The sequence below is a fragment of the Oryctolagus cuniculus genome, chromosome 7 (assembly GCF_964237555.1).
Source record: "Oryctolagus cuniculus chromosome 7, mOryCun1.1, whole genome shotgun sequence".
In the NCBI taxonomy this organism is placed as follows: Eukaryota; Metazoa; Chordata; class Mammalia; order Lagomorpha; family Leporidae; genus Oryctolagus; species Oryctolagus cuniculus.
The window spans coordinates 152,073,620-152,097,555 of NC_091438.1; the positions used below are offsets into that span (position 1 = coordinate 152,073,620).

Genomic DNA, 23,936 nt, shown 5'->3' on the forward strand with positions numbered 1-23,936 from the left:
GTCCGGAGGAGGTGACAGTCTCAGGCTCTGAGGATGAGGAGGGGGACGTCTCTGGGGACCACTGGTCTGCCAGCCAAGGTGGTCCTCCTGCCCTCTCTCCCCCTGCCCTGGGTGTGCTAGAGGCCCGGTGGCTGCGCCCGTGGCTGTAACTGGAAGCGGGCGGAGTCCACTCAACCTGCCTGGGCTTTTGCTGAGCTCAGAATGAAACTTTATTATGACAAAGTAGTAAGACTCTGGGGTCCAGGTGTTGCTGCAGCTGTCCTGTCCCACTCTGTCCCGTGCTATCCCGTCCCATCCTGTCCTGTCCATCCCGTCCTGTCCTGTCCTGTCCCATCCCATCTCGTCCTGTCCTGTCCTGTCCCATCCCATCCTGCCCTGTGCTGTCCTGTCCTGTCCCATCCCATCTCGTCCTGTCCTGTCCTGTCCCATGCTGTCCCGTGCTATCCCGTCCCGTCCTGCCCTGTCCTGTCCCATGCTATCCCGTCCCGTGCTGACTTACGCAGTCTCCCACGGGCTCATCACGGTGACTCAAGTCTTGGCCACAGCTCAGAGAGGGAGGCCAAGCCCACGTTCTCTCCCAGGCCCCTTGGGCTTTCCTTCTGCACTATCAGCTGAATGGCATGGGGCATCTTCTAACGGAGCCGGAAGTTCTGGGAGACTCCACCCCCCCACTGGCTCTCAGGGGATGGGCTGATGCTCAGGCTAAGGGAGGACACGTGGAGGAGGCCCAGGCCGTCGCTGGGCTTGCCTGGTTCCATTCTTCCTGCGCGTCAGTGACCCACTGAAAGGGGCTCCGGTGTCAGGCGGCCGCTGCTCTAGAACAGACACTTATGGAAGGAACCTGACCCAGTACACGGCCTGGAGTCCGGCCCCGCTGACCTGCCACCCGGAACAGGCTGCTGTGCCAAGCCAGAAGGGGCGCGACCACACAGCACCTGCTGTGGCTCGCCAGCAAGGCGTGTATTGGGTTCAGCGTCAGGGAGATGGCCGCTGACCACGGCACTCAGCCCTGAGCGGGCTGTTGGGGTCTGCTGGGGTCCCTGGGAGGAGCCTGCCTTCTTCCCGCTTTGCCCTGTCCCCCGCCAGGGCCCAGCCCAGCCCTGGATGCCGGCAAGCGCCCAGTAGCTGCTTCTGAACAAAGCGAGAACAGAGGCGCCAGCCAGTGTCGGGAAAATCGTTGTGTTTGTTTTAATTAAACCGACTGAAGAAGCCAAGACACAGACAGAAAGAGACTAAGAACGAGACTGGAAATCGTTTAGAAAAGAAATGAAAACCGATCGCTCGCAGAAATGTCGGTGCCGGTGGAGGTCGGAGGGGGCGGCGCCTCACGTCAGCTCCAGGACCACTGTTAGGGCGAGCACCAGGGTGAGCCGGACGCCGGCGGGGCCAGACGCGGAGCCTGTGTGGGTGGCGGGATGCGGGTCAGTGGCTGCACGCCAGCCCTGTCGCTCAACCGAGCCTCCGAGGCCCCCCAGCAAAGGCGCTGGACATCAGCCTCAGGATGAGTGGAGTTCGAATCCCAGCTCCGCCACTCGGCCCCTCTGAGAGCCCATGGTCCCTTCCATCCCCAGGCCCCCTGGGCTGAGGTCAGGCTTGCTGGCACCGTCGGGTTGGTCCAGCCAGGAGCAGCAGCAGGTGCCTCCACTGTGAACTGTGGGATTGGCTCAGAGTGTGTGTGTGTGTGTGTCTGTGTGTGTGTGTGTGTTGGGGCAGGGTGGCAGCCTGGAACAGGGTCGGGGTCCCTCAGGGCGGTGATCAGTTGGGACAGGAGGCAGCCCGGAGAGGGAAGTACCCCCCACTGAGGCATCCGTCTGTGCTCCCGACTGTCCCATGGGTGGTCCAGGGCCCCGGATCACAGCCCATGGTCAACGCCGGACACAAGACCTCAGGGTCAGGGGAGCTGAGCACCTGGAGCTAAGAGAGCTCACGATGTCGCGGATGGGGGGAGGGGCGCACTGGGTGGCTGACCCCCCTTTCTTGCCCGCATGCCTGCCTCTGACCTCCTCCGCCCCTGCCCAGTTGGAGGTAGTGGGCCTCTTGGGGATGGGGGAGGGGCCAGGCACAGGGCGGGGGTGGGGGGCAGTTTGAACAGAGCCTCCGGGAGCCATGAGAACCACTCACTCTCAAGCAAGACACCCGGGGGGCGGAGGCTTACCATTGGAGTCCTCCGTTCCTCTCGGAATATTTGGGTTTTCTGTGGGGAAGAATCAGAAAGGGAGGCAAAGAGGGCAGCAGTCAGGGAAGGGCACCCAGCACCCAGCACCCAGCACTGCTACCTGGTGACACAAGCTCATGCCCAGCCCAGCCATGAAGCCTCCCTGGGGACTGGTGACATCAGCCCATTTTGCAGACGGAGGAACAGAGGGAGGCAGGGCAGGCTGCCCAAGGTTGCCCCTTGCTCAGACCCGGGGCTGGGATTTGAACCCAGAGTCTCTGTGCCTCCAAAGCTGCTCAGGTTTTAACCCTTGAACTGCCGTGACTTCTGGGGGGCGGACACATGCTCAGGGGGATTTCAGGGGAGTTGTGCCCTTGATTCCCCCGCCTCCAGGGATCGTCGCCCCCTCACCCCCCCGCCCCACACCCAGGGCAGATCTCCCGGCCCTGCCCAGGCGGGTGTGGCCGCACCGAACACGATGAGCCGCGTGTGCGTGTCGGTGGAGCCCAGCGGGTTCTGGGCCGTGCAGCGGTACATGGAGCCGTTGAGCTCGGCCGGGACCCGCTCCAGCACCAGTTCCTTCCCGTCGAACTCTGTGCTGCCGTCCAGGAGGCGGCTCCCGACCCGCGTCCACGTGAACATGGGCTCTGGGAAGACTTCATTCTGTTGGCCAGAGTGGGGGGAGAGTCAGGTCCCAGGAGGCACTGCACTGCCGTCGCAGGGAGGGGTCAGGCAGGCGGCCTGGCCGTGGCTGCCAAGGCATTGGCATCGGTGGGCTGGGAGTGGCTGCTGGGACCCCAGGAGGAGGCGTCCAGGGCTGGAACGGGTGCCAGGCCCGTGAGCTCGAGGCTTCAGGTTTGCGGTGGGAGAGTGGAAACCTGCGTTCTCCCAATTCTACCATTGCCCAAACTGGGAGACTGAGGCCTACTGGCCATGGCTGAAGGTCAAGGGCGGGGTGTTGGAGGGTGCTGTCGGGGCTGGGGAGTGGGGCTGGTGCCCAGTCGGGGTTCCCCCACCGCCCACCACCTTTCTGGCTGCTCAGAGAGAGGCTGACCTGAAACCCGTGGACCAGGATCCTCACTGTGTCCCCAACTCGGGCTCTGCTGGGCGTCATCACAATTTTGGGGCCTTTAGGTGCACCTGTAGGGAGAGAAGGGCCAGTCAGGGAGTTGGGTGTTTGGGGAAGAGGCCAGCATGGAAAGGAGGGGCCGGGAACCTGGCAGAGTAGATTCAGTCCAGGAACCGATGTCTTCGGGGTCAGGAGCTCTGAGTATGCTCATTCATTCATTCACACCCGCATTCATTCACACATTCCCTGGGCTCCTGAAATGAGTCAGACCCCAGCGGGGACTGGGGGTTGAACACAACCTCTGTCCTTGTGGGAGCCACACATCCACGGGAAATGAAGTCAGCAGCAGTCAAATGCAAGTCAGCGTGACAGGTGACAAGGTCAGAGAAGGCAGGGGACAGTGTGGCCGGGGAGAGATGCTTGCCCAGGGGAGGTGCTGCCCAGTAGATGGCTCAGCTGCCAGGGCAGGGGAGCAGCCTGGGCCGCCGCCGGACTGCTCAAGGCTCAAGACTCCCGCGCTCCAACCCTCCTCCTGCTGTCATTGTCCCCATCACCGCCCGAGTTCACGCAGGCCCACAGTCACAACGCAATTGCCGAAGGTCGCGAAGTGAGGAAGCATCGGGCAACCTGGCGTCTCCTGTGCCCTGATGCAGTGCCCCCGTCTTGGGCTGAGCAGGGGCTTTCTGGAGCGTCTGGGTGGAGGTGGACACCGTGTGGGGGGGCCTTCTCCTCCCTCGCGCCAGCCTTTGCCGCCCGCTGCTCTCCCGCACAGCCTTTCCTCACTGCCTCCACAGGCCGTCATGGCTCAGACCCCGGAGACAGACGCCCAGGGGGCCTTGCTCTCCTGTGGGTGGAGCCTGGGAACCCTTGGCTCCATCCTCCTCTTCAGTTGCAGAGCAGGGGCTCATGGGTAAGGAAGAGCCTTACCCAAGGTCACCAGAGAGCCAGTCACCCACGTTTCTTGATTTTCAGGCCAAGGAGTTTTCTTTCTTTCTTTTTTTTTTTTTTTTTGACAGGCAGAGTGGACAGTGAGAGAGAGAGACAGAGAGAAAGGTCTTCCTTTGCCGTTGGTTCACCCTCCAATGGCCGCTGCCGACGCGCTGCGGCCGGCGCACAGCGCTGATCCGATGGCAGGAGCCAAGTGCTTCTCCTGGTCTCCCATGGGGTGCAGGGCCCAAGCACTTGGGCCATCCTCCACTGCACTCCCTGGCCACAGCAGAGAGCTGGCCTGGAAGAGGGGCAACCGGGACAGAATCCGGCGCCCCGACCGGGACTAGAACCCGGTGTGCCGGCGCTGCAAGGCGGAGGATTAGCCTAGTGAGCCGTGGCGCCGACCTGCCAAGGAGTTTTCTACCAGATTAATCCACCTTTCCACCCATCTATCCACCCATCCACCCATCCATCCACCCATGTGCCCATCCATCCACCCATCCATCCACCCATCCACCCATCCATCCACCCATCCATCCACCCATGTGCCCACCCATCCACCCATCCATCCACCCATGTGCCCACCCATCCACCCACCCACCCACCCAAGCATGCTTTCAACACTAACCACTGAGCTGAGTGTGTGTCAGGCTTGGGAGCGGGTGGAGGAGGCAGTGGTGGACACAGCCCAAACCCTGCCAGCAGGGGGCTTGCCCTTCAGTCAGGAGGCCTCAGCTGAGCAAACGCACGCACAGCTCAGTGGGACAGTGCTGGATACAGAAAACGGGCCAAGGAGGGGTGGTTGAGGGCCGGTGGGCGACAGACACCCTTAGGTACAGTGGTCCTCGTCTCTCCCAAGGAGCTGAGATGTGAGGCTCATGAGGGCTGTCCCAGGCAGAGGGAACAGCCAGGGCACAGCTCTGACGGAGGTCAGGGAGGGGACGGGGCTGGGCTGGGGGCCGGTCTAGAGGGTTTCCAGAACGGGAGGCAGGGTTAGGGTTTGGCTGGAGTGCCACGCTCTGGACTGCTCTCTGGGAACACCTTCCAGGGACGGTGGTGGGAAGAAAGCCATTTCCTTGTGCCCAGGCTCTGGGGCTGGCCAGGGTCTCCCCCCTCTGCCCATGCCTGGACCTCCAGCCTCTCCATCCCACCCACAGCTCTCGCAGCAGAAGGCCTATGTGGGTGGTCTTCCAGACACTGCCACGATAATTCTCTGAGAACCAGACCAGAGGACCGTTAATTAAACCGCGATCAGGACATCTAAAGTGCCACATGGGGCTGAGCGAAGCATCCATGGGAAGAGCCCTGCAGACACAGGAGGGGGTGGCGGGGGAGGGGGTGGGGGATGGGTGGCTCCATTGCTGCACACACCAGCGGGTGGGAGCAGCAAGAGCCTGGAGCCCCAACAGCTGGAGTGGAGTCCACTCTGTGTCCCCGGCTGAGCTCTCCACCTGGCTTTCCCCAGCTGCTCAGTGGGAGCCATGACAATGTCAGGAGGTGGGGGGATGGGTGGATAGCATTGGTCCAGCGCATGCCGAGGGCCAGGTCCCGTGTTAAATACCGTCTGCACGCTCCCACTTGACCTTCCAGCCATAGCGATTGTCCCCAGGAGGCAATGAAGGCTTAGAGGTCAAGCAACCTCCCCTCCTTCTTTATTAACTCTCCGGGACTGTGGAGGTCAATTTGCTGATGGGAAAAACCAGCCCGGGGCAGCCTGGCTCGGGGCTATTATTTTGTCTGCTCTGTTGTCCTTTGAGCGCTGAAGGGATGGCACTGCTGGCGGCAGCCAGCAGAGGGCGCTGAAGGGCACCCCTGTCCAGGAGAAAGCTGGAGCCCTGGGGGACCAGGGCAGACACCTTTGCCTCCAGGCTTGGATTCCTCACGGCTCTGCTAGTTCCTGGGCCTGTGCCTGCTGACCCTCAGGGGAGAGGACACTGCCATTCACCAGGTGCTGAAGACGTGCTACCCTCCATTTTAGGTCTGACACACCGTGCTGGTACTCAGGTTAACATCAAACCCATTTTGCAGGTCATAAACTGGTCCCCCAGGAGGGCAGTGCCCAAGGTCACACTGCAAGGCGGCGGCAGAAGCAGGACTTGATGTAGGGCTCCAACGAGGAGCCCAGGGGCTGAGGAGAGACAGAGCGGGGTCACTTCTACCCAGCAGCCTCTGCTGTGCCCTGAGCCCTGAGCTGCTGCTCCTGTTTGCGCCTGCGCAGAACTGACTGGGAGGGGCACGGAGGGCGGCTGGGGAGGGTTGTGCTCTGCCCTTGCTTCTCAGCTCGATGCTGGCAGCGTGGACGGACAAGTGCCTTTGTGGCAGACGGTCCCCTGACTCCCTCGGCCACGGCTGTGGCGCCAAGGTGCTCTCAAAGCCAAGCCAGCTGCTGTCACCCTCCCTGCTGCCACCTCCACCAAGACGCCAATTAGCAGCTCCTGGCAGCCAAGGCGTGACCCTCTCGCCTGCTCCTGGAACGCAGCGCTGAGTGCAGCCAGAAGCACGTTGTCGGCCTCCACCGCTGTGTGCACAGGAGAGGAGCTCAGACACGCAGAAGCCAGCCTGGCCCTCACTCTCAGGCTGCGTGGCTTGGACAATTCCATCCAACCTGTTGGACCTCAGTTTTCTCACGTGGAAATGGGTGAACAGGCCACCACTCTGCCCGAGGAGACACTGCAAATGACAGTGGGGATAAGGTGTGGGACCATGCGTGGAAGGCAAAGGACGGATGCCTGAGTGCCCAGGGGGAGGCTACAGTCCTGCTCAGATAAACTTCCCTCCTCACTGCTCCTGAGCGTCCTGATGCAGAATGGCACCGTGGAATCGCAAGGACAATCTCCTCCAGTTTGCCCCCGGGAAGTCTGGGCATTCATTAAGACGACTACTCACCCATGTACTCACTCATCCATTAATCTATCCGTCTGTCCATCCACCCATCCACCCATGTATCCACTCATTCAGCCATCCATGCAGGCATCCCACCCTCTACACACCCATCCATCTACCCATCCACTCATCCATCCATCCAGCCACTCATTCATTCATCTCTCCATCCATCTACTCATCCATCCATGTATCCAACACTCTACCTACCCATCCATCCATCCATCCACTCATCCATCCATCCACTCACCCACTCATCCATCCATCTACTCATCCATCCATCCATCCACCCATCCATCCATCCATCCACCTATCCACCCATCCACTCACCCACTCATCCATCCATCTACTCATCCATCCATCTACCCATCTACTCATCCATCCATCCAGCCACTCATTCATTCATCTCTCCATCCATCTATCCATCCATCCATGTATCCAACACTCTACCCATCCATCCATCCATCCATCCACTCACCCACTCATCCATCCATCTACTCATCCACCCATGTATCCTCTCATTCAGCCATCCATGAAGGCATCCAACCCTCTACATACCCATCCATCCATCCATCCACTCATCCATCCATGTATCCAACACTCTACCCACCCATCCATCCACTCACCCACTCATCCATCCATCCACCCACTCATTCATTCATCTCTCCATCCACCCATCCATCCATCCACACATCCACACATCCATCCACACAGCCACCCATCCATCCATCCATCCACCCATCCATCCATCTGCCCACTCACCCATCCACCCATGCAGATAGTCTCAAGCCAATCACTCATCCATTCTCACCCAGTTGTTCACCTGCTCACCTCTCCACCATCCATCCATCCACACATTACCCATGAGCCTACCAGCATGCGACACACCCATGCACTGAGCGGTTCTCTCTCTAATTCTTCATTGTACATTGATCTGTGTCGGTCACTCTACAGGGCAATGTTGGGCAAACAGTGACGAATAATAACAGTAGCTCTGTCCACCAAAAGTGGACTCCTCTGTCTGCACCATGCTAAGTGCCACCTTACTTGGTCTTTGCAAAAGCCCAGAAGAGAGTGAATTAATTATGAAACAGCTGATATGTTAGGAACGGCAACATGTCCAGGCTGAGGATACGTTCGGGATTGATCTGAGCCCTGCCCTGCGTGAGCACCCAACCCTGTCTTTAACACCCAACCCTGCACCTTTAACTCCAGCGGGGACTCCTGACTGTTAGGAAGCCAAGAACACCCTTCCAGGTAGAGAGGAGTGCGATGCCAGATGACAATGAGACAAGGGGCTGCAGGGGCCCGGGGGACAAGGCTGTTCCAGACAGAGCATGGAGGAGGGGCCTCTGAGTAGGAGATCAAGCAGAGGCCTGCGTGGAGGAGGAAGCGAGTGTCTGGGGCGAGATTGCTGGAGGCGGGAGCGACAGCTGTGCAGGCTCAGACGTGGGCCTGCGCCTGGGGTGTTCAGGCGAGAGGAAGGAGGCCCTGGGCTGGACACGGCTGACAGAGAGGGTGACAGTGGCCAGCTGGACTCGGGGTCTGGCGTAGCTAGGAAGTCACGTGGACTGGGCTTTCCCCTTCTTCACATATTTTTTTTTTGACAGGCAGAGTTAGACAGTGAGAGAGAGAGAGAGAGAGACAGAGAGACAGAGAGAAAGGTCTTCCTTCTGTTGGTTCACCCCCGAAATGGCGTTGCGCTGATCAGAAGCCAGGAGCCAGGTGCTTCTCCTGATCTCCCATGTGGGTGCAGGGCCCAAGCACTTGGGCCATCCTCCACTGCACTCCCAGGCCACAGCAGAGAGCTGGACTGGAAGAGGAGCAACCGGGACAGAATCCGGCGCCCCAACTGGGACTAGAACCCGGGGTGCCGGCGCTGCAGGCAGAGGATTAGCCAAGTGAGCCACGACGCCAGCCTTCTTCACATATTTCTAATTGGGATAACTCTTGCCTATTGCGAGAAGCCCTATTTTAAAATGTACCGTTCGATAAACTTTAATAAACACGAATGTTCCCTCGGGCCTCCTCGGGGCTCTTCCCACTCTCCGCAGGGGAACATGTTTGCGACTTCCACCAACGGGGATTTGTGTGCTTGTCCAGGAGCTCAGGTAAACGCACCCGCTCCCCCCCGCCCCCCGGCATGGACTCTGCTGTGCCGCTTCTGAGCTCCCTCCGGGCTGATGCACGAGTCACAAGTTCACTCATTCGCGTCCACCAAAAGGATTTCTTCTTTAAGATGTATTTACCTGAGAGGCGGAGTTACAGAGAGAGAGAGGGAGAAACAGAGAGAGAGGTCGTCCATCCGCTGGTTCGCTCCCAGGAGTCGATCCGAAGCCAAAAGCCAGGAGCTTCTTCCAGATGGGTGCAGGAGCCCAAGCACTTGGCTCATTTTCCACTGCTTTCCCAGGCCACAGCAGGCAACTGGATCGGAAGTGGAGCAGCAGACTCGAACCGGTGCCCATACGGGATGCCGGCACCGTAGGAGGAGGCTTAGTCCACTGTGCCAGTCCTGAAAAGTATTTGGTTGCACCTCAACTTTGTCCACCTGCTTCCCTAAGTGTGGACACGGGGGTTACTCAGTGTTTGCTCTCACAGGCGTGGCTCAGGGACAAGGCTGCTGCGTGTGTTCCCCGGCGAGTGTAGACAACTGTTCTCATTCTCTCGGGCTCCGGGCAGGCATCGAGGAGGGGTGTGTTCCTTTGTAAGGAACCGCCAATCTTCCACAGTAAGGAGACCCTGGTGCGGGAGGCGCCGATCGTCCTGCCTCCCTGTCAACGTTTGGCAGTGTCGGTTCTTCCAGTCGTGGCTGGTCTCGTGGCTGTGCACGGGCAGCTCCCTGAGGTTGGCATCTGCATTTCCCCACGACCGATCACGTCGCACACGGGGTCAGACGTTTCTTGGCCATTTGTGCGTCTTCTTTTGTTAACCTGCGCGTTGTCTCGTGCTGTCAGTTTTCACCAGTCTTTCTGGAACCAGACGCTGTCGGACGCGTGTGCTGAGAACCTTGTAGTTTGAGTTTCCATTTTCTCAGAAACGTCTTTGTATGGCAGATTTGAATTTTGACGACGTCCAATTACCAATTTTCATTTCATGTTTTTTTTTTTTTTTGTGAGTGCATGAAAGATCCTAGCCACCCCAGTGTCGCGAGGATGTTTTTCTAGATATTGGTCCGGAAGCTTAATATCATGCTGGCTTTTAAGTCTGATTCATTTCAAATTAACTTCTGTGTGCGCGCGAGGCAGGGGTGCAGGTTCCATTTTCCTTATGCGAGCTCAGTTGTTCCGGGGCCATTGGTTACACGGGACAGCCCGGGGGTCTTTGTCAGAAATCAATTGGCCGTGCAGACGACGTGGGTCTATTTCTGGGCTCTCATCTGTTCCGCTGTCCCCTCGTCCACCACTAGAGGGGTGGGGGCGGGTGTGCCTGTGAGCCGCAATCGCGATCTGATTTATATGCTAAGTAGATCAGTGGGGCAGGGGCTGGGGGAGACCGGAACAGGCCAACATGGCCGCGAACAGAGCAGGCTGAAGGGGTGTAATGTCACAGGTGGGCGACGTGGGTGGTCGCGGGGGCGCCCGTGAGAAGGCAGATCCGGCACAGAGTGGGAGGCGGGGCTGCCAGGGCTTGAGGAGGGCGTGGGTGTGGGAGATGAGAAAAGAGTGGGGAAGTGGGGGCTCCGGTGTCTGGCTCAGTCAACAGAAGGATGCAGCTGGCATCTCCCGAGACGGGTTCCAGGACCACCGGGCATCTGTGGTTCGGAGCACAAGAAAGGTGCAAACACTGCAAGATGTGGGGAGGGGTTTATTTGGGAGAGTTGGGGAAGGGTCCAGGAAGGCTTCCTGGAGGGGGTGGCATTTGAGCTGGGGAGTGCCTCCCCGGCGAGTGGGAGCAGAGGTTTGTCACAGGGCGACGTGTCCCGACTCTTGTGGCTTTGATCTTCCAAGTCCTCAGGTGCTTGGATTCTGTGCCCCAGGGACATCTCCTTCATTCCACCGTCTCAGCGCGAACCCAAAGTCCATGAACCCACGGCCCTGCAGCTCCCAGCTCGCTGCACTGGTCACGCACACTGGCTCCGTGGATGCCCTGGCAGGCTGCGGGGCGTGGTGGTTGATAGCGAGGGCTCTGGGCTCAGGCGGCCCTGCTGGTGGACCTGGGGGCGGTCACTCCAAGCTGGCTCCCATGTCTACGTTGGCGAAACCGACAGCATCTCTCAGCAGTCTCAGGGAGACCAGGTGGGGACGCATCTTGCACGGAGCCTGGCACTGTGCACAGCGCTGAAAACATGTTTGTGGTTCCTCCTGTTCTCCCCATTCAAGAGATTGGAAAACTGAGGCTCTGAGACACAAGAGATCTCACGATCCACAGAGTGGAGGCTGGACGGGAAGCCTGTCCCGGGGCCTCTTCAAGGGCTCACCTCACTAGGCCCTTTTACCTTGGTGACCATGCTGGGTCCTGCCCACCGCTGTCACTCCCCAGGTGCGCGTGGACCCCTCTGTGTGGGGGCACTGCCCTTGAGCGGGCCTGTCTGCCCCTCGCTTTGACAATGGGGGGCGCCCACAGAGGTGGCTCTAGGTAGGGGGCCAAGGAGCCCCTGGGATCAGACACAGCGAGGCTGGGGTCCGGCAGGGGTGCGAGGACGGCCCACAGTCCACACGCCCCGCCTTGGAAGGCCACTCGGTCTGAGGTCCTGGTCTGGCCTTTTGCCTTCTCATTCTTCTGGGGTGGAGCAGGGACGAGGAGGGACATGGGGAAGAATGGGGGCTCCAGGGGGCTGGCTGGTGACACGGGAGAGGGCCCAGCCCCCCGGCACAGGGCCCGGCCTCCGGGGCTGGGGCGGGGGGCACGAGGATGCCAGCGAGAGGCGCAGTGCACGCCCGGTGCCGTGCTGCCTGCCTTCGCATCCTCGCCCACTTACCTGGGAGAACGGACTTAGCATCCCCGGGCCTCAGTTCCCCCATCTGTGATATGGGATCATAATCGTGCCTTCCCCGTTGGGGCAACGCGAGCCCCAGTGAGCTTATCGGACAGCAGCAGCTGGGGTGTGTAGCAGGTGCTCGAGCCCTCTCTGTCACTCCCGGTGCGGGCAGCTGGGCTGCGGGAAGAGAGAGGTGTGCGGGAAGCAGCCTGGGCCTGGGGAGCTCAGAGGCTGGCTTGCGGGGGCGAGGACAAGGCGTGGACAGGCCTGGCATTCCTGCTCTGCTGTGGGCACGCTGCGGTGCCACCTGTGACACGGGACCACACTGTGCACGCCCACCCGTGGTGACCGAGCGAGGCAGTCCGCGCTAAGGCTCCTGGCACGCAGTAGGCACACACAGACCCTTCCCTGGGTGTGTGGTTCGGAGAGTGCTGGGGCGTCTATGAGCCGGCTGAAAGCAGGGGAGCCCTGTGGCCCCACCCCTGCCGGGCCTGGGTGAGAGGCTGTGTCTGGCTCCACGTGGCCCCCAGCTGTCGCTGCAGGGGCCCTGAATCAGCGTGGGTGTCTTGGGCTCCAGGAGGAGCCGCTAGGTGCAAAGGGAGGGGGGCATGAAGGAGCAGCAGGGTCATTGTGTCCATGCCCCTGCCCCCACCCACCCAGGCGAGAGAAGATTCCAGGTCTCTCTTCCTTCACCTTTCGGCTGGAAGAAGAAGGAAGCACGGAGGGAGGGGGGCTGATCCGAGGCAGTGCTTTGGCTTCGGGGGGTGTGGCGAGCTGGGCTCCGCCCACAGGGACAGGTTCCAAAGGCTGGGCGGCCCCTCCCACAGGGCTGGAGAGGACAGGACTTGGCTGTGTTTAAAAGTACAAGCTGGGTGTGCGCATTTGGTGTGGGGGTATAGTCGCTGCTCGGGACACCGAATCCCGAAGCCGAGCGCCCGAGTTCCAGTCCCAGCGCCCTCTTCATTCTAATGGGCTTCCCGGGCGGCAGCAGGTGATGGCCCACAGTTTGGGTCCCGGCCACCCTGCGGGAGGCCTGGGCTGAGCTCCTGGCTCCCAGCTTCAGCCTGGCCCAGCCCTGGCTGTCGCAGCCATTCGGGGAGTGACCCAGCAGACGGAAGGTATGGAAGATTCTCTTTCTCTCTCTCTCTCTCTCTCTGCCCACCCCTTTCAAACAGCATGGCAGCAAGCTGATGACTTTTTCTGCTGAGTGAGCCGAGGTGACGTCCTCCCCCGGCCTGCGTGTTTCTGACCCCACACAGGCAGCACTTCCTGGAACCCTCACCGACCGAGGGAGCCTGCACCCTCCCGGGCTTGCCGCCCTGACCCACACCTTACCCGCACACCGCCTGGAACCCCAGCCCCGAGCACCTGCCTGAGGTCCAGAAAACCTTCCCTGACCTTGCTGCCTGCCCTCCCCACCCCCGCCATGTTCCTGGTCTCGCCCCGACCCCTCGTGTTCCTGCCCCTGCCCCTGAAGACCCCCTCGGCCCGTCACGGGCCTCCTCGGTTCCTGGCTGGAAGTGGCCACCCCCCACCCTTGAGAAGCTGCCCGTGATGTCCAGGTCCCATTTCCCACCCTTCCCTGTCCCTGATGCTGATGCACCAACCCTCCCCCAGCCCCCAACTTTCTAGATCCTTCGATCGGACAAAACCGGCTCCTTCCTCCTGGCCTCGGCCGCCTGATACCTCCCATACTCCTCCGTCCAATCAGCAAACCCCCTTCAGCACCACGGCTGGGCTCTGGGCTGAGCCGGCCTCCAGTCTGCCGCATCTCCCTTCCTAGCCCCTGGCTCCCTGACTCCCTGCCCTGCAGGTGGTGCCCACCTGTGCCCAAGCCTTACCCAGCGTGACCTCCGCCTGCATGGGCATCGACAGCGCCGGGTGCTTGACCTCGCAGCTGAAGAGGGCCTCGTTGTCGATCTGCGGGTTGAGGGTCCAGGTGAGCAGGGCGCGCACCTCCACGGTGCCGTCACTGCCCGGCGTGCGGCTGTGGCGCAGGAAGTAGACAGGCTCGGCGCTGTGGACCCAGCGGGGGAACTCGCGGCTCACGACCGTCTCTGGGATGTTCTCGGTGGTCGGCTGGAGGAAGGCGCTGGGATCCGGCGTCAGGACGCGGGAGGGGCGCTCCGTGGAGGGCCGCCCGCCCCGGCTCTCGGTGTCCAGCAGCGACAGCGACTTCTGCATCTTGGTGTCGTCCAAGTCCCGGTGCAGGAGGCTGCGGAAGGGCCTGCTGTCCTGGGCGGGGCCCGAGCTCGCAGCCGGCGGCTCCGAGACGGGCACGGCGTCGATGGGTTCCCCGTCTCGTTTGAAATAAACCTGGGGTTACCAGGAGGGTGTGAGAAAGGATCGCGGCCAATGACCTTGACCTCCCAATGGGCTCTCGGGCTGAGCTGGCCACGGGAAGCCAGTTCTTCCGGAGCCGTCTCCTCCTGGGAATATTCCAGATAGGTGCCCAGCCCCATTCCTTCCCTGTAGCACCCCAACACGAAGAGTCGGGTGGTACAGCGGGCCCGGCTGGGGAGGCCCTTTGGGACGCAGTTTCTCTACTTGTAAAGGTGACGACGCCCAGTGTTGGGGGCTGTGCAGAGCTAAAGTGAAGCCACGTGGGAGACCAGGGACCTCAGCCTTGGGGGCCGCCCTCGCTCCAAGGCGGGTGACGTGGGCCCACCCGGGGAAGCCGTGGGCTGCAGGAGGAAGTGGGAAGAGGGAACAGGGAGGGAGGGGCCGTGCCTGCACTTGTGCGCCTGCGCATCCTGGAGCTGGTAGGCAGGAAACAGGTGCGGCGGGGGAGGGAGCTGGGTGCGGGCCAGGCGAACGCGCCCGTCTCCTCGCTTTCTTGCTAACGCAGAATTCGAGTTTTGAGAGGCGGCATTTAATTTAATTTGCTGTCTTTTTATTTTGGTACATGCGCCCAGAGGCCTGTGGGGATTGGGTGTATTTTTTAATAAATCAGATAAATAAATCGATAGGAGACAAGGAGAGAGGAGCGCAGGCAGCGGCCCTGGGGAATGCCGGTGTGTGTGTGGGGGGGGGGGCGGGAGCTGCGAGGGTGGGAGGCGGGGAGGGGAGGGAGGATAATTGAAATGTGGAAGCTGAGAATCTGTCAGAGTTTATAACTCAGCAAAGAGTCTCTTATGCACATAATAGCCTACGTTGGGGATTTTTCCCCCTCCGTCTTCTCTCTCTCTTTTTGAAAAGTGCTTCAAAAGCAGGTTTGTAATTTGTATCAAAGAATTTCTTTCAAGTTCTGACGTCTCAGGCAGGTGTAAGGTGCCACGAATGCGGGCAGATGGGGGTCTTTTCTATCACAGGGCGTCCTAAGTGAGAGCCCAGCCCAGGCGAGGCAGGTGGGGAAGACGGTGTCTTCCCACAGCCCCAGGCCTGGGAGAAGCCGCTCTGTGCCCCACATTGGGAGAGACCAGCTTCCCGGGTTTTAGGGCGACTAGACCTCCCGGTGGGCTCCAAGGAGGAACATTTGGAGCCAGGTCCTGGCTTTCAAAAACTGGTGACTTTGAAGTCACCTTTAAAATCCGTTTCCTTGGGACTACAGCTTGCCTCGTGCACCTGCTCACTGCCCCACCCGCACCTCTGCGTACCTGCTCAGTGTACCCCCACCTGCACCTCTCCATACCTGCTCAGTGTACCCCTACCTGCACCTCTGCATGCCTGCTCAGTGTACCCCCACCCGCACCTCTGCATGCCTGCTCAGTGTACCCCCACCCACACCTCTCCATACCTGCTCAGTGTACCCCCACCTGCACCTCTGCGTACCTGCTCAGTGTACCCCCACCCGCACCTCTGTATGCCTGCTCAGTGTACCCCCACCCGCACCTCTGCGTACCTGCTCAGTGTACCCCCACGCCTCTCCCTACCTTCTCACTGCCCCACCTGAGCCTCTGCACCTGGTAGTGCCGCATCTATGCCTCTGTGCCTCTGCTCACCGCCCCACCTCACCTCTGTGTACCCGTCTGTGCCCCAGCTCCACCTCTGCACTCCTATGTAGAGCCTGACCTATGCCTCTGTCCACCTGTTCCCCACTCCACCTGCACCTCTGCGTGCCTGCTCCCCACCCCACCTGCACCTCTGCACCTCTGCTCACTACCCCACACACACCTCTGTGCACCTGCTTAGTATAACCCCGCACTTCTACCCCCCTGCTCACCACCCCACCTACACCTCTGTGCACCTGCTCAGTGTACCCCCACACCTCTCCCTACCTGCTCACCACCCCACCTACACCTCTGTGCACCTGCTCAGTGCACCCCCACACCTCTCCCTACCTGCTCACCACCCCACCTACACCTCTGTGCACCTGCTCAGTGTACCCCCACACCTCTCCCTACCTGCTCACCACCCCACCTACACCTCTGTGCACCTGCTCAGTGCACCCCCACACCTCTCCCTACCTGCTCACCACCCCACCTACACCTCTGTGCACCTGCTCAGTGCACCCCCACACCTCTCCCTACCTGCTCACCACCCCACCTACACCTCTGTGCACCTGCTCAGTGTACCCCCACACCTCTCCCTACCTGCTCACCACCCCACCTACACCTCTGTGCACCTGCTCAGTGCACCCCCACACCTCTCCCTACCTGCTCACCACCCCACCTACACCTCTGTGCACCTGCTCAGTGTACCCCCACACCTCTCCCTACCTGCTCACCACCCCACCTACACCTCTGTGCACCTGCTCAGTGTACCCCCACACCTCTCCCTACCTGCTCACCACCCCACCTACACCTCTGTGCACCTGCTCAGTGCACCCCCACACCTCTCCCTACCTGCTCACCACCCCACCTACACCTCTGTGCACCTGCTCAGTGTACCCCCACACCTCTCCCTACCTGCTCACCACCCCACCTACACCTCTGTGCACCTGCTCAGTGCACCCCCACACCTCTCCCTACCTGCTCACCACCCCACCTACACCTCTGTGCACCTGCTCAGTGCACCCCCACACCTCTCCCTACCTGTTCACCACCCCACCTACACCTCTGTGCACCTGCTCAGTGTACCCCCACACCTCTCCCTACCTGCTCACTGCCCCACCCGCACCTCTGTGCACCTGCTCAGTGCACCCCCATGCCTCTGCACCCCAGCTAGGTGGCCCACTGTGCTGCTACACACCTGCTCGCCACCCTACTGTGTCTCTGCACACCTGCCTGCTGCCCTATTGTGGGCCCCTGACTGGGGGGCTGGTCTACCTGGCCCAGGTCCCAGGGTCGCAGCAGTAGACCACACCTGTGAGGCAGTCGGGCCTCCCTGTCCTTGCTGTCACCTGTGTCCCCACTGCCCGATAAAGCCTGGTGTACAGGAAACACACAAGGTCAAGTACAGGAAAGTGTCATGCCTGGGACCGTCCTCACAGGTGCTTTGGGGCCGGGGAGGGCCACTGGGCCCCACTTCATTTCGAATGTCCCAGACTTGGGGCTTGCGCGGGTATCAGTGGCCCAAAAGGGTCCCACCGCTTCTAGGGATGCCGGAAAGCGTTCCTGTTGCCCGTTTCCCGACCTCCAGACAGAGACCGGGAACTTGATAGCCGGTTCTTGCTGCTCTGGGTCGTTCAGCGGGTGGGGCGGTGCCGCGACCAGAACCGGCTCTCTGGACACTCGGGCCGTGCTTCGGGGCTTGGTCCAGCCCCTTCTGGCACCCGTGAAGAGCACTTTGAGCCAGGCCCCCAGGCCTCACAGACACCAGCTGGGTCTGACAGCTTGGAGTTGGCCCCAAAGGAATTCCCTCCCCTCTCCCTCCAGGTCCTTCTCTCTCCCCACCCTCTCTTACCCCTCCCTCCCTCCCCTCCCTGCATGCCACCTCCCTCTCCCCTGGTGGCTTCCTGCAAACCACTGGGGTCCTGGGAAGAGCGCTGGACCTGGAGCTCGAGGTGTGGACCTGAGTCCCCGCTCCGTGGAGACCGCCGTGGTGACCTTGGACCAGTCACCTCCCCTCGGGCGCCCTCCTCTGGCCCCATCCTGCTCAGCAGCTGGGGCTGTGCTCCCCCGGGGCCCCACCCACTGCCAAGTCCCAGAATCCAGGGCCCAGAAGGGAGAGCTCTCAGCAGCGGGAGTGGGGGGGGGGCGGCAGAGGAGTCCCATCCACGGAGGGGTCGGAGTCCGCGTCTTCCCTGGGCCAAGCCCGAGAGCAGGGTGCAGTGGCAACTGGGGAGGGGGCTGGGCGCCCCCCGGGGGCACTCACCGTGGGTGCTGGCTTCCCTCCGGACACGATGCAAACCAGAGTGAAGTTCTGGGCTTGGTAGCGGCTGAAGGGAGCAGGCGTGTCGGCGGCCACCACTTCGATGGAGGTGGGAGGAGCTGCCCCAAGGGAACCAGAGGAAAACAGAGGCTTAACAGGAGGTACAGAGAGAGAGGGAGAGAGAGAGAGAGAGAGAGAGAGAGAGAGAGAGAGAGATCCCAGACTCTCTGATCCGAGGAAGCGTTGGCAGGCAGAAGCAGCAGCAGGTGCGGAGGCCTTGGGCAGGCTGGCCTGCACGGGGCGGCGGTGGGCAGGGGCAGGGGCAGGCCAGGGCAGTGCGCTGCCCCAGGGCTGGGTGGGTGGGCAGGCCCGCCCAGAGCGTGCGACCTGCACACTCCGACTGCCGTCGGCAGTGGCCGCGTGCTGCAGCTGGCTCCAACCAGAGGAGGCCCTGGTGACATTTTCAGGAATTTCGTGAAGCAGCTGTTAAACTGTTGCCAGCTCGAAACAGGTCACAGTGGGTGTCTTTGCACCGTGAAAACCGGCAGCTGCTGCAGATCAGGGGCTTTTGATGTTTCCTTCCTCGGCCTGGGCGCCCAGCGAGCTGGCTGACCGGCACACAACCGGTTCCGAGTTCTTTATCCTGAGAGCAATGGGGAGCCACCGAAGGTTTCAAGCAAAGCGCAGCGACACGATCTGACTTGTATTTTGAAAAGACTGAAAGCAGAGTGTGAATTTGAGCCGGGGTGATTGGCAGCTTAGTCTCCGGTGGGGGCTGGGGGTGGCATGGGCGTGAGGGGGGTGCTTGAGAGCCACTAAGAGCCAGGAGGCCCCTCCCTCCCTTTCCTTGCTGAAGTTGGCCCCTTTTGGTCTCACCCCCTTCTCTTTGCACCTGCAGAGGCCGGAGCTCCCGGGCAAGGACACACGCGGAGCCGCCAGGCACGCTTGGGCCCAGAGCCAGCTGGGTCACTACCGGCCCTGTGTTACCGGGCAAACCGTGAGCGCCTCAGTTCTCAGAGGAGACAGGCGGCTCTGCATGGTGACCAAGGTCACGGCTACAACAGGGCTCGGCGCACCGTAAGGATTTGGTGTCATGATTGCTGCTACGATCTCCCAGCCTCCTCGGGACCAGCGGGACACAAGCAACTCGGAGCTCTGCCCCGGCCAGGCTGCCAGGGCGTGGGGCTGGGGGCAGCAGCGTGCACGAGGCGGGGCAGGCCTGGCCTTCCTGCAGGGGGCTCCACTCCAGCGAAGCTTAAGTCAATTCGACAAATGTCTCCCGACACCCACTAGGTGCGGGCCAGATGCCTGGTGCTTGCCATGGGGAGCTGAGCGGGTGAACCCAGAGAGACCTGTGTTACTAAGAAGCTCACAGCCCCCCGGGGGCGGGGCAGGGGCAGACGCGTGGGTGGCTCTGTTGGAAGGTGGTGACACAGAGCCAGGTAGGCGGCATCTACTCATTCGTGCGGCCGCCCCATGCTGTCGGCGAGAGAGGCGCAGAAGCAGCCGGAACAATAGAGAATTGTGATTAAGCGTGAGATTACACGGAACAGATGGTAAGTGGGGTAGGCAATCCGAGACGCGAGAAATAGACCCGAACACTTCCATTCCCCAGAACTGCAGATTCTGCAAACTTCGCCGGAACTCCGCGGAACACCGGGAGCCCCCGGCAAGCACTGACAAGCACTCACAGGACCAGGAACCGCTCTCAGCTCCGAACCTGCGTCCATGCTCTTCGTCTGCACCCTTGGTCTACAAGGTGGGGTTACTTGGGCCCATTTTACAGATGGGACGTGTAGGCGATGAAGCAACTCGCCCAGGTTCACGCTGTCAGTTTGAGGGGAAGCCAGGATTTGAACCCAGGCCATTTGGCTCCAGAGCCCAGGCTCTGACCCGAAGCTGAGCCAGCTCTGCCTTTGGGAAGCCACGGGAAGCTGGTGTCTCTTGGTAGCATGGAGCCGTGTACACGTTGCAGCCACTGAGACACCCACTTGCCCCGCACACTTCTACTCCCACGGATGCCTTGTAGCCCAGTTCCCGAGCGGAGCCAGCTGCCCCTGTGGGTGGCTGTCGTGGGCTCTGTCGCCCCCAGGATCCGGGACTGGGCAGTCAGCGGTCGGCACGGACTCCGGCACAGCTGTGGGTGGCACACGTCGGGGTGCCAGTGCGCCTTCTACGAATCCTAAAGTGAGGCCGTCAGTGCCCTTGGCATCACGCGCTCTCCCAGTGCAGGGACCAGGCGCCTAGCACCTTCCCTGGGGGCCGGGTTCGGGACTTGCTGAGAGGATGCCCCAAGGGGCTGCCCTTGAAGGAGCAGTGTTTGTCCTAACGGAAGCTGGTCGTGTGGGGCAGTGGTCAGGAGCTTGGGCTCCAGCTCAGACCCTGAGGTTCAGAGATTGGCTGCTCCGCTTGCCTGCTGTGTGACCGTGGGGGGCTTACTTAGCCTCTCTGGGCTTCCACGTCCTCACCTGAGACATGGGGTGACTGGGGAACCCGGGAGGATCCAGTGTAGCAGGACCTGCACAGTGCTCCCCAGGGAGCCCGCTCATTCACCGGGTTATTCACTGGTGGTCTTGAGGCGCCTGGTTAGGGGCTGGGGGCAGAAAGCACAGTCTCTGCTTGGACTGGAGCCCATGGGACACCCTGGACATGCCCCGTCTGGCACAGGAGCCGCTCACCGCACCAGCTCGGGCACCAGCAACACGGCTGGGTCACGTTCACACGCTCTTGGTGTGAAACGCCCACCAGACGTTGAAGATTTTTTAAATTTTTTGAAAAAGGCTGTCAACCATGCCATGGATATTTTTATGTTGATTACAGGTTGCCATGGTACTCTGGATATATTAGGTATAATAACTGTTATTAAAAATTAGTTTTGGGGCCGGCGCTGTGGTGCAGTAGGTTAATCCTCCACCTGCAGTGCTGGCATCCCTTGTGGGCACCGGTTCTAGTCCCGGCTGCTCCTCTTCGATCCAGCTCTCTGCTGTGGCCTGGGAAAGCAGTGGAAGATGGCCCAGGTCCTGGGCCCCTGCACCCGCGTGGGAGACCCGGAAGGAGCTCCTGGCTCCTGGCTTCAGATCAGCCCAGCTCTGACCATTGAGGCCATTTGGGGAGTGAAGCAGCAGATGGAAGACCTCTCTCTCTCTCTCTTTCTCTCTGTAACTCTATCTGTTAAATAAATAAATAAAATCTTTTAAAAATTAGCTTTATCTTTTTTTCCTCTTCTTTAAAAACTGTTCTTAATGTGGCTCCTAGAAAGCTTACAGCCACCTATGTGGTTGCCTCCTATTTCTATTGGAGAGCTCTAGCCTCGTGTTTCCATTTTAGAGGTAAATAAACTGAGGCCAGAGGGAGGTACAGGCCTATTCAGGGTCACACCAGCAGCCAACAACCGGGCCTGGGCTAGCTCCTGGCCTGCCAAACCCCCGCCAGGATTCTTGGCACGTCCTGGTGTCACCTTCCCCTGCCTTGAACACACACGCACCCACACATGCACTCACACACACATGCACACACACGGGCGCACACACACATGGGCACAAACGCACAGTGCACACACACATGCACACATACACAGGTGCGCACAGACACATACCGATGGCACACACCCACACCTACACCCATGCATGCACGCACACACACACACAGAGCACTCACACATGCACACACACACGCACACTCACACACACATGCATACACATGCACGTGCATCCACTCATGCACGGTGCATACCCACACACACACGCGCTTGCACTCGTCCCCATTCTGCAGATCTGCACCCGAGTCACGCACACACACATACACATGCACACACATGCATGGTACACACCCACACACATGCATGCACACGCACGCACACGGATGCACACCCACGGCGCACACTCACATACATGTACACACGAACGCATTTGTCCCTATTCTGCAGATCTGCACCCAAGTCACACACACATGCATGCACACTCATGCACACGTGCACACACACGGACACACACCCACAGCGCACACTCACACACATGCACACATGCTCGCATTCGTCCCTATTCTGCAGATCTGCACCCAACTCACACACACACATGCACACACACACGGCGCATGCTTACACACACACGTGGACACACACATGGCGCACACTCACACACACGCACACACGCCTGCACTCGTCCCCGTTCTGCAGATCTGCACCCGAGTCACACACGCCGCCCACGCAGCCCCTGATCAGGAGCTGCGTCCCCGTCCCTCGCTCTATTTCGGAGCAGGTGTTGGCAGTGCGTACAGTTAATCAAGCTCCTAAGACAATAACGATCTCAATCGCACGGAGCTGCTGATATCGGCGCGGACAGCCCAGGCTCCCCGCACGGTCCCCATCAGCGTGGTCCCCAGCCGCCGAGCTTGTCACTCTGCATCCCGCGGACGGACGCCCCCTGCCCTCTGCCCCTGCGGACACCTCCCCCTTGATCTCCTCTTCCCTGCCCTTTGGCTAAGCGCAGCGCCCTCCCTCGTCCGCACCACGCCCAGCTTCCCCGGTGCTGCGCCTACAGCAAGGGCTGGGGGCCGTCTGGTATTTATACCACCCATGGGCCACGCACAATTATCCGCTTAGAAACAAACCTGCTGTAGACACAGCCAATTTCCAGTCCCGCCGGTGGTCGCCTGGGCAGAGCCAGACCTGGTGGTTTCATGGAGCCGCCGGGACCCCAGGGCGATGCTGCCCACCCCAGCCGGCAGCCTTCCTTCGCTCCTGATGTTCCGCACCCGAGCCCCCTCCTCCCAAGCTTCACCCCCTTCTGGACCCCCACTCTCGTCCCCTACCGCGTCCTTACGTCTGTTTCCGTCGCACCCCCATGCTCATCCCTTTAAAATGCCCAACCCCAGCTCAAGCAGCAAGCTGCCTGGATGGCCGAAGCCTCGGACGGATCCCGCGGTCCAGGAACAGTGTCCGGTCACACACAGATGGGCACCCGTGGACTTGAAGTCCGTGTCACCTCCCCAGTGCCACACCGCACTCCAGAGGGTGCAGGGCAGAGTGAGGCCACCTGGCTGGGCCGTCTCCCGTGGAGACCCAGGTGACATGCAGTGGCCAAGGGCATCAGTGAAGCCCCCTGGTGTGTCCCCCCCCCACTTCTGCTAAGCTCCGCCCAACAGGGCCCCATTCCTGCAGGCCTTGGAGAGGGTGTGGTCAGAGGCAGCTGAGCTGGCGCAGGCTCCCGGGGCCGCGGTGGGGGAGAGGAGGCCCCACCCATCGGAACCCACCGTCCTGGGGTGCACAGACGCCGGGCGTCATGTTCTGCGCGGGGAAGGGATGGCAGCATTGTCACCGAGTGGGGAGCTGGACACGGCATGGCTTCTGAACGCACAGCCCGCTCTGCGCAGTGCACCTGCATCCCGTGTAATGCTGGCCCTGGACGGGGGAAGCACCACCGCCATGCCACACCTAAGTCCCCCGGAACGGTCAACCCTGGGCCAGCACCACAGCCCCCGCCGTGTCCCCGGCCCCAAGCCAGCGGTCTGTCCGGGTTTCCTAAGTGGAGAGAATTATTGCCAGAAGCTTCTCTGAGCCCCGTTGTGTGGCATCGGGCAGGTCACAGTGGCCGTGGCTGACCTCTGGCTGCCAGGGAGGCGGGCGCGCAGGTGGTTTCGGCCTCGGCAGTCGAGGTGGACACCGTGGGGCAGGGCCGGGGCATGGGTTTCGCGAAGCCGACGCTGAAATATCGCCGGTTGGTCTCGGGACAGCAGGGCTCACTTTGCAGCCAACCTGGCCGCTCTCGTCGGCTCTGTGACTCACCGCGGCCTTT

General features: G+C 61.0%; 1 protein-coding gene across 3 annotated transcripts in view; it reads right to left on the reverse strand.

Annotated features, from left to right (window-relative positions):
- Positions 1 to 1,163: 1,163 nt before the first annotated feature.
- Positions 1,164 to 23,936, reverse strand: part of IGSF21 (immunoglobin superfamily member 21) — a 232,121-nt gene continuing 209,348 nt past the window's right edge. For 2 of the 3 annotated variants that reach the window (XM_070079221.1, XM_070079222.1), the window contains exons 5-11: positions 18,148 to 18,263; positions 13,794 to 14,268; positions 11,953 to 12,129; positions 3,210 to 3,295; positions 2,626 to 2,818; positions 2,156 to 2,194; positions 1,164 to 1,399 (exon numbers count right to left, since the gene is read on the reverse strand). In XM_070079221.1, the coding sequence (XP_069935322.1) occupies positions 1,326 to 1,399; positions 2,156 to 2,194; positions 2,626 to 2,818; positions 3,210 to 3,295; positions 11,953 to 12,129; positions 13,794 to 14,268; positions 18,148 to 18,263 (1,160 nt within the window). In that variant the 3' untranslated portion in view covers positions 1,164 to 1,325. The remainder of the gene's footprint in view (positions 1,400 to 2,155; positions 2,195 to 2,625; positions 2,819 to 3,209; positions 3,296 to 11,952; positions 12,130 to 13,793; positions 14,269 to 18,147; positions 18,264 to 23,936) is intronic. The other variant, XM_017346520.3, reaches the window with a different exon arrangement.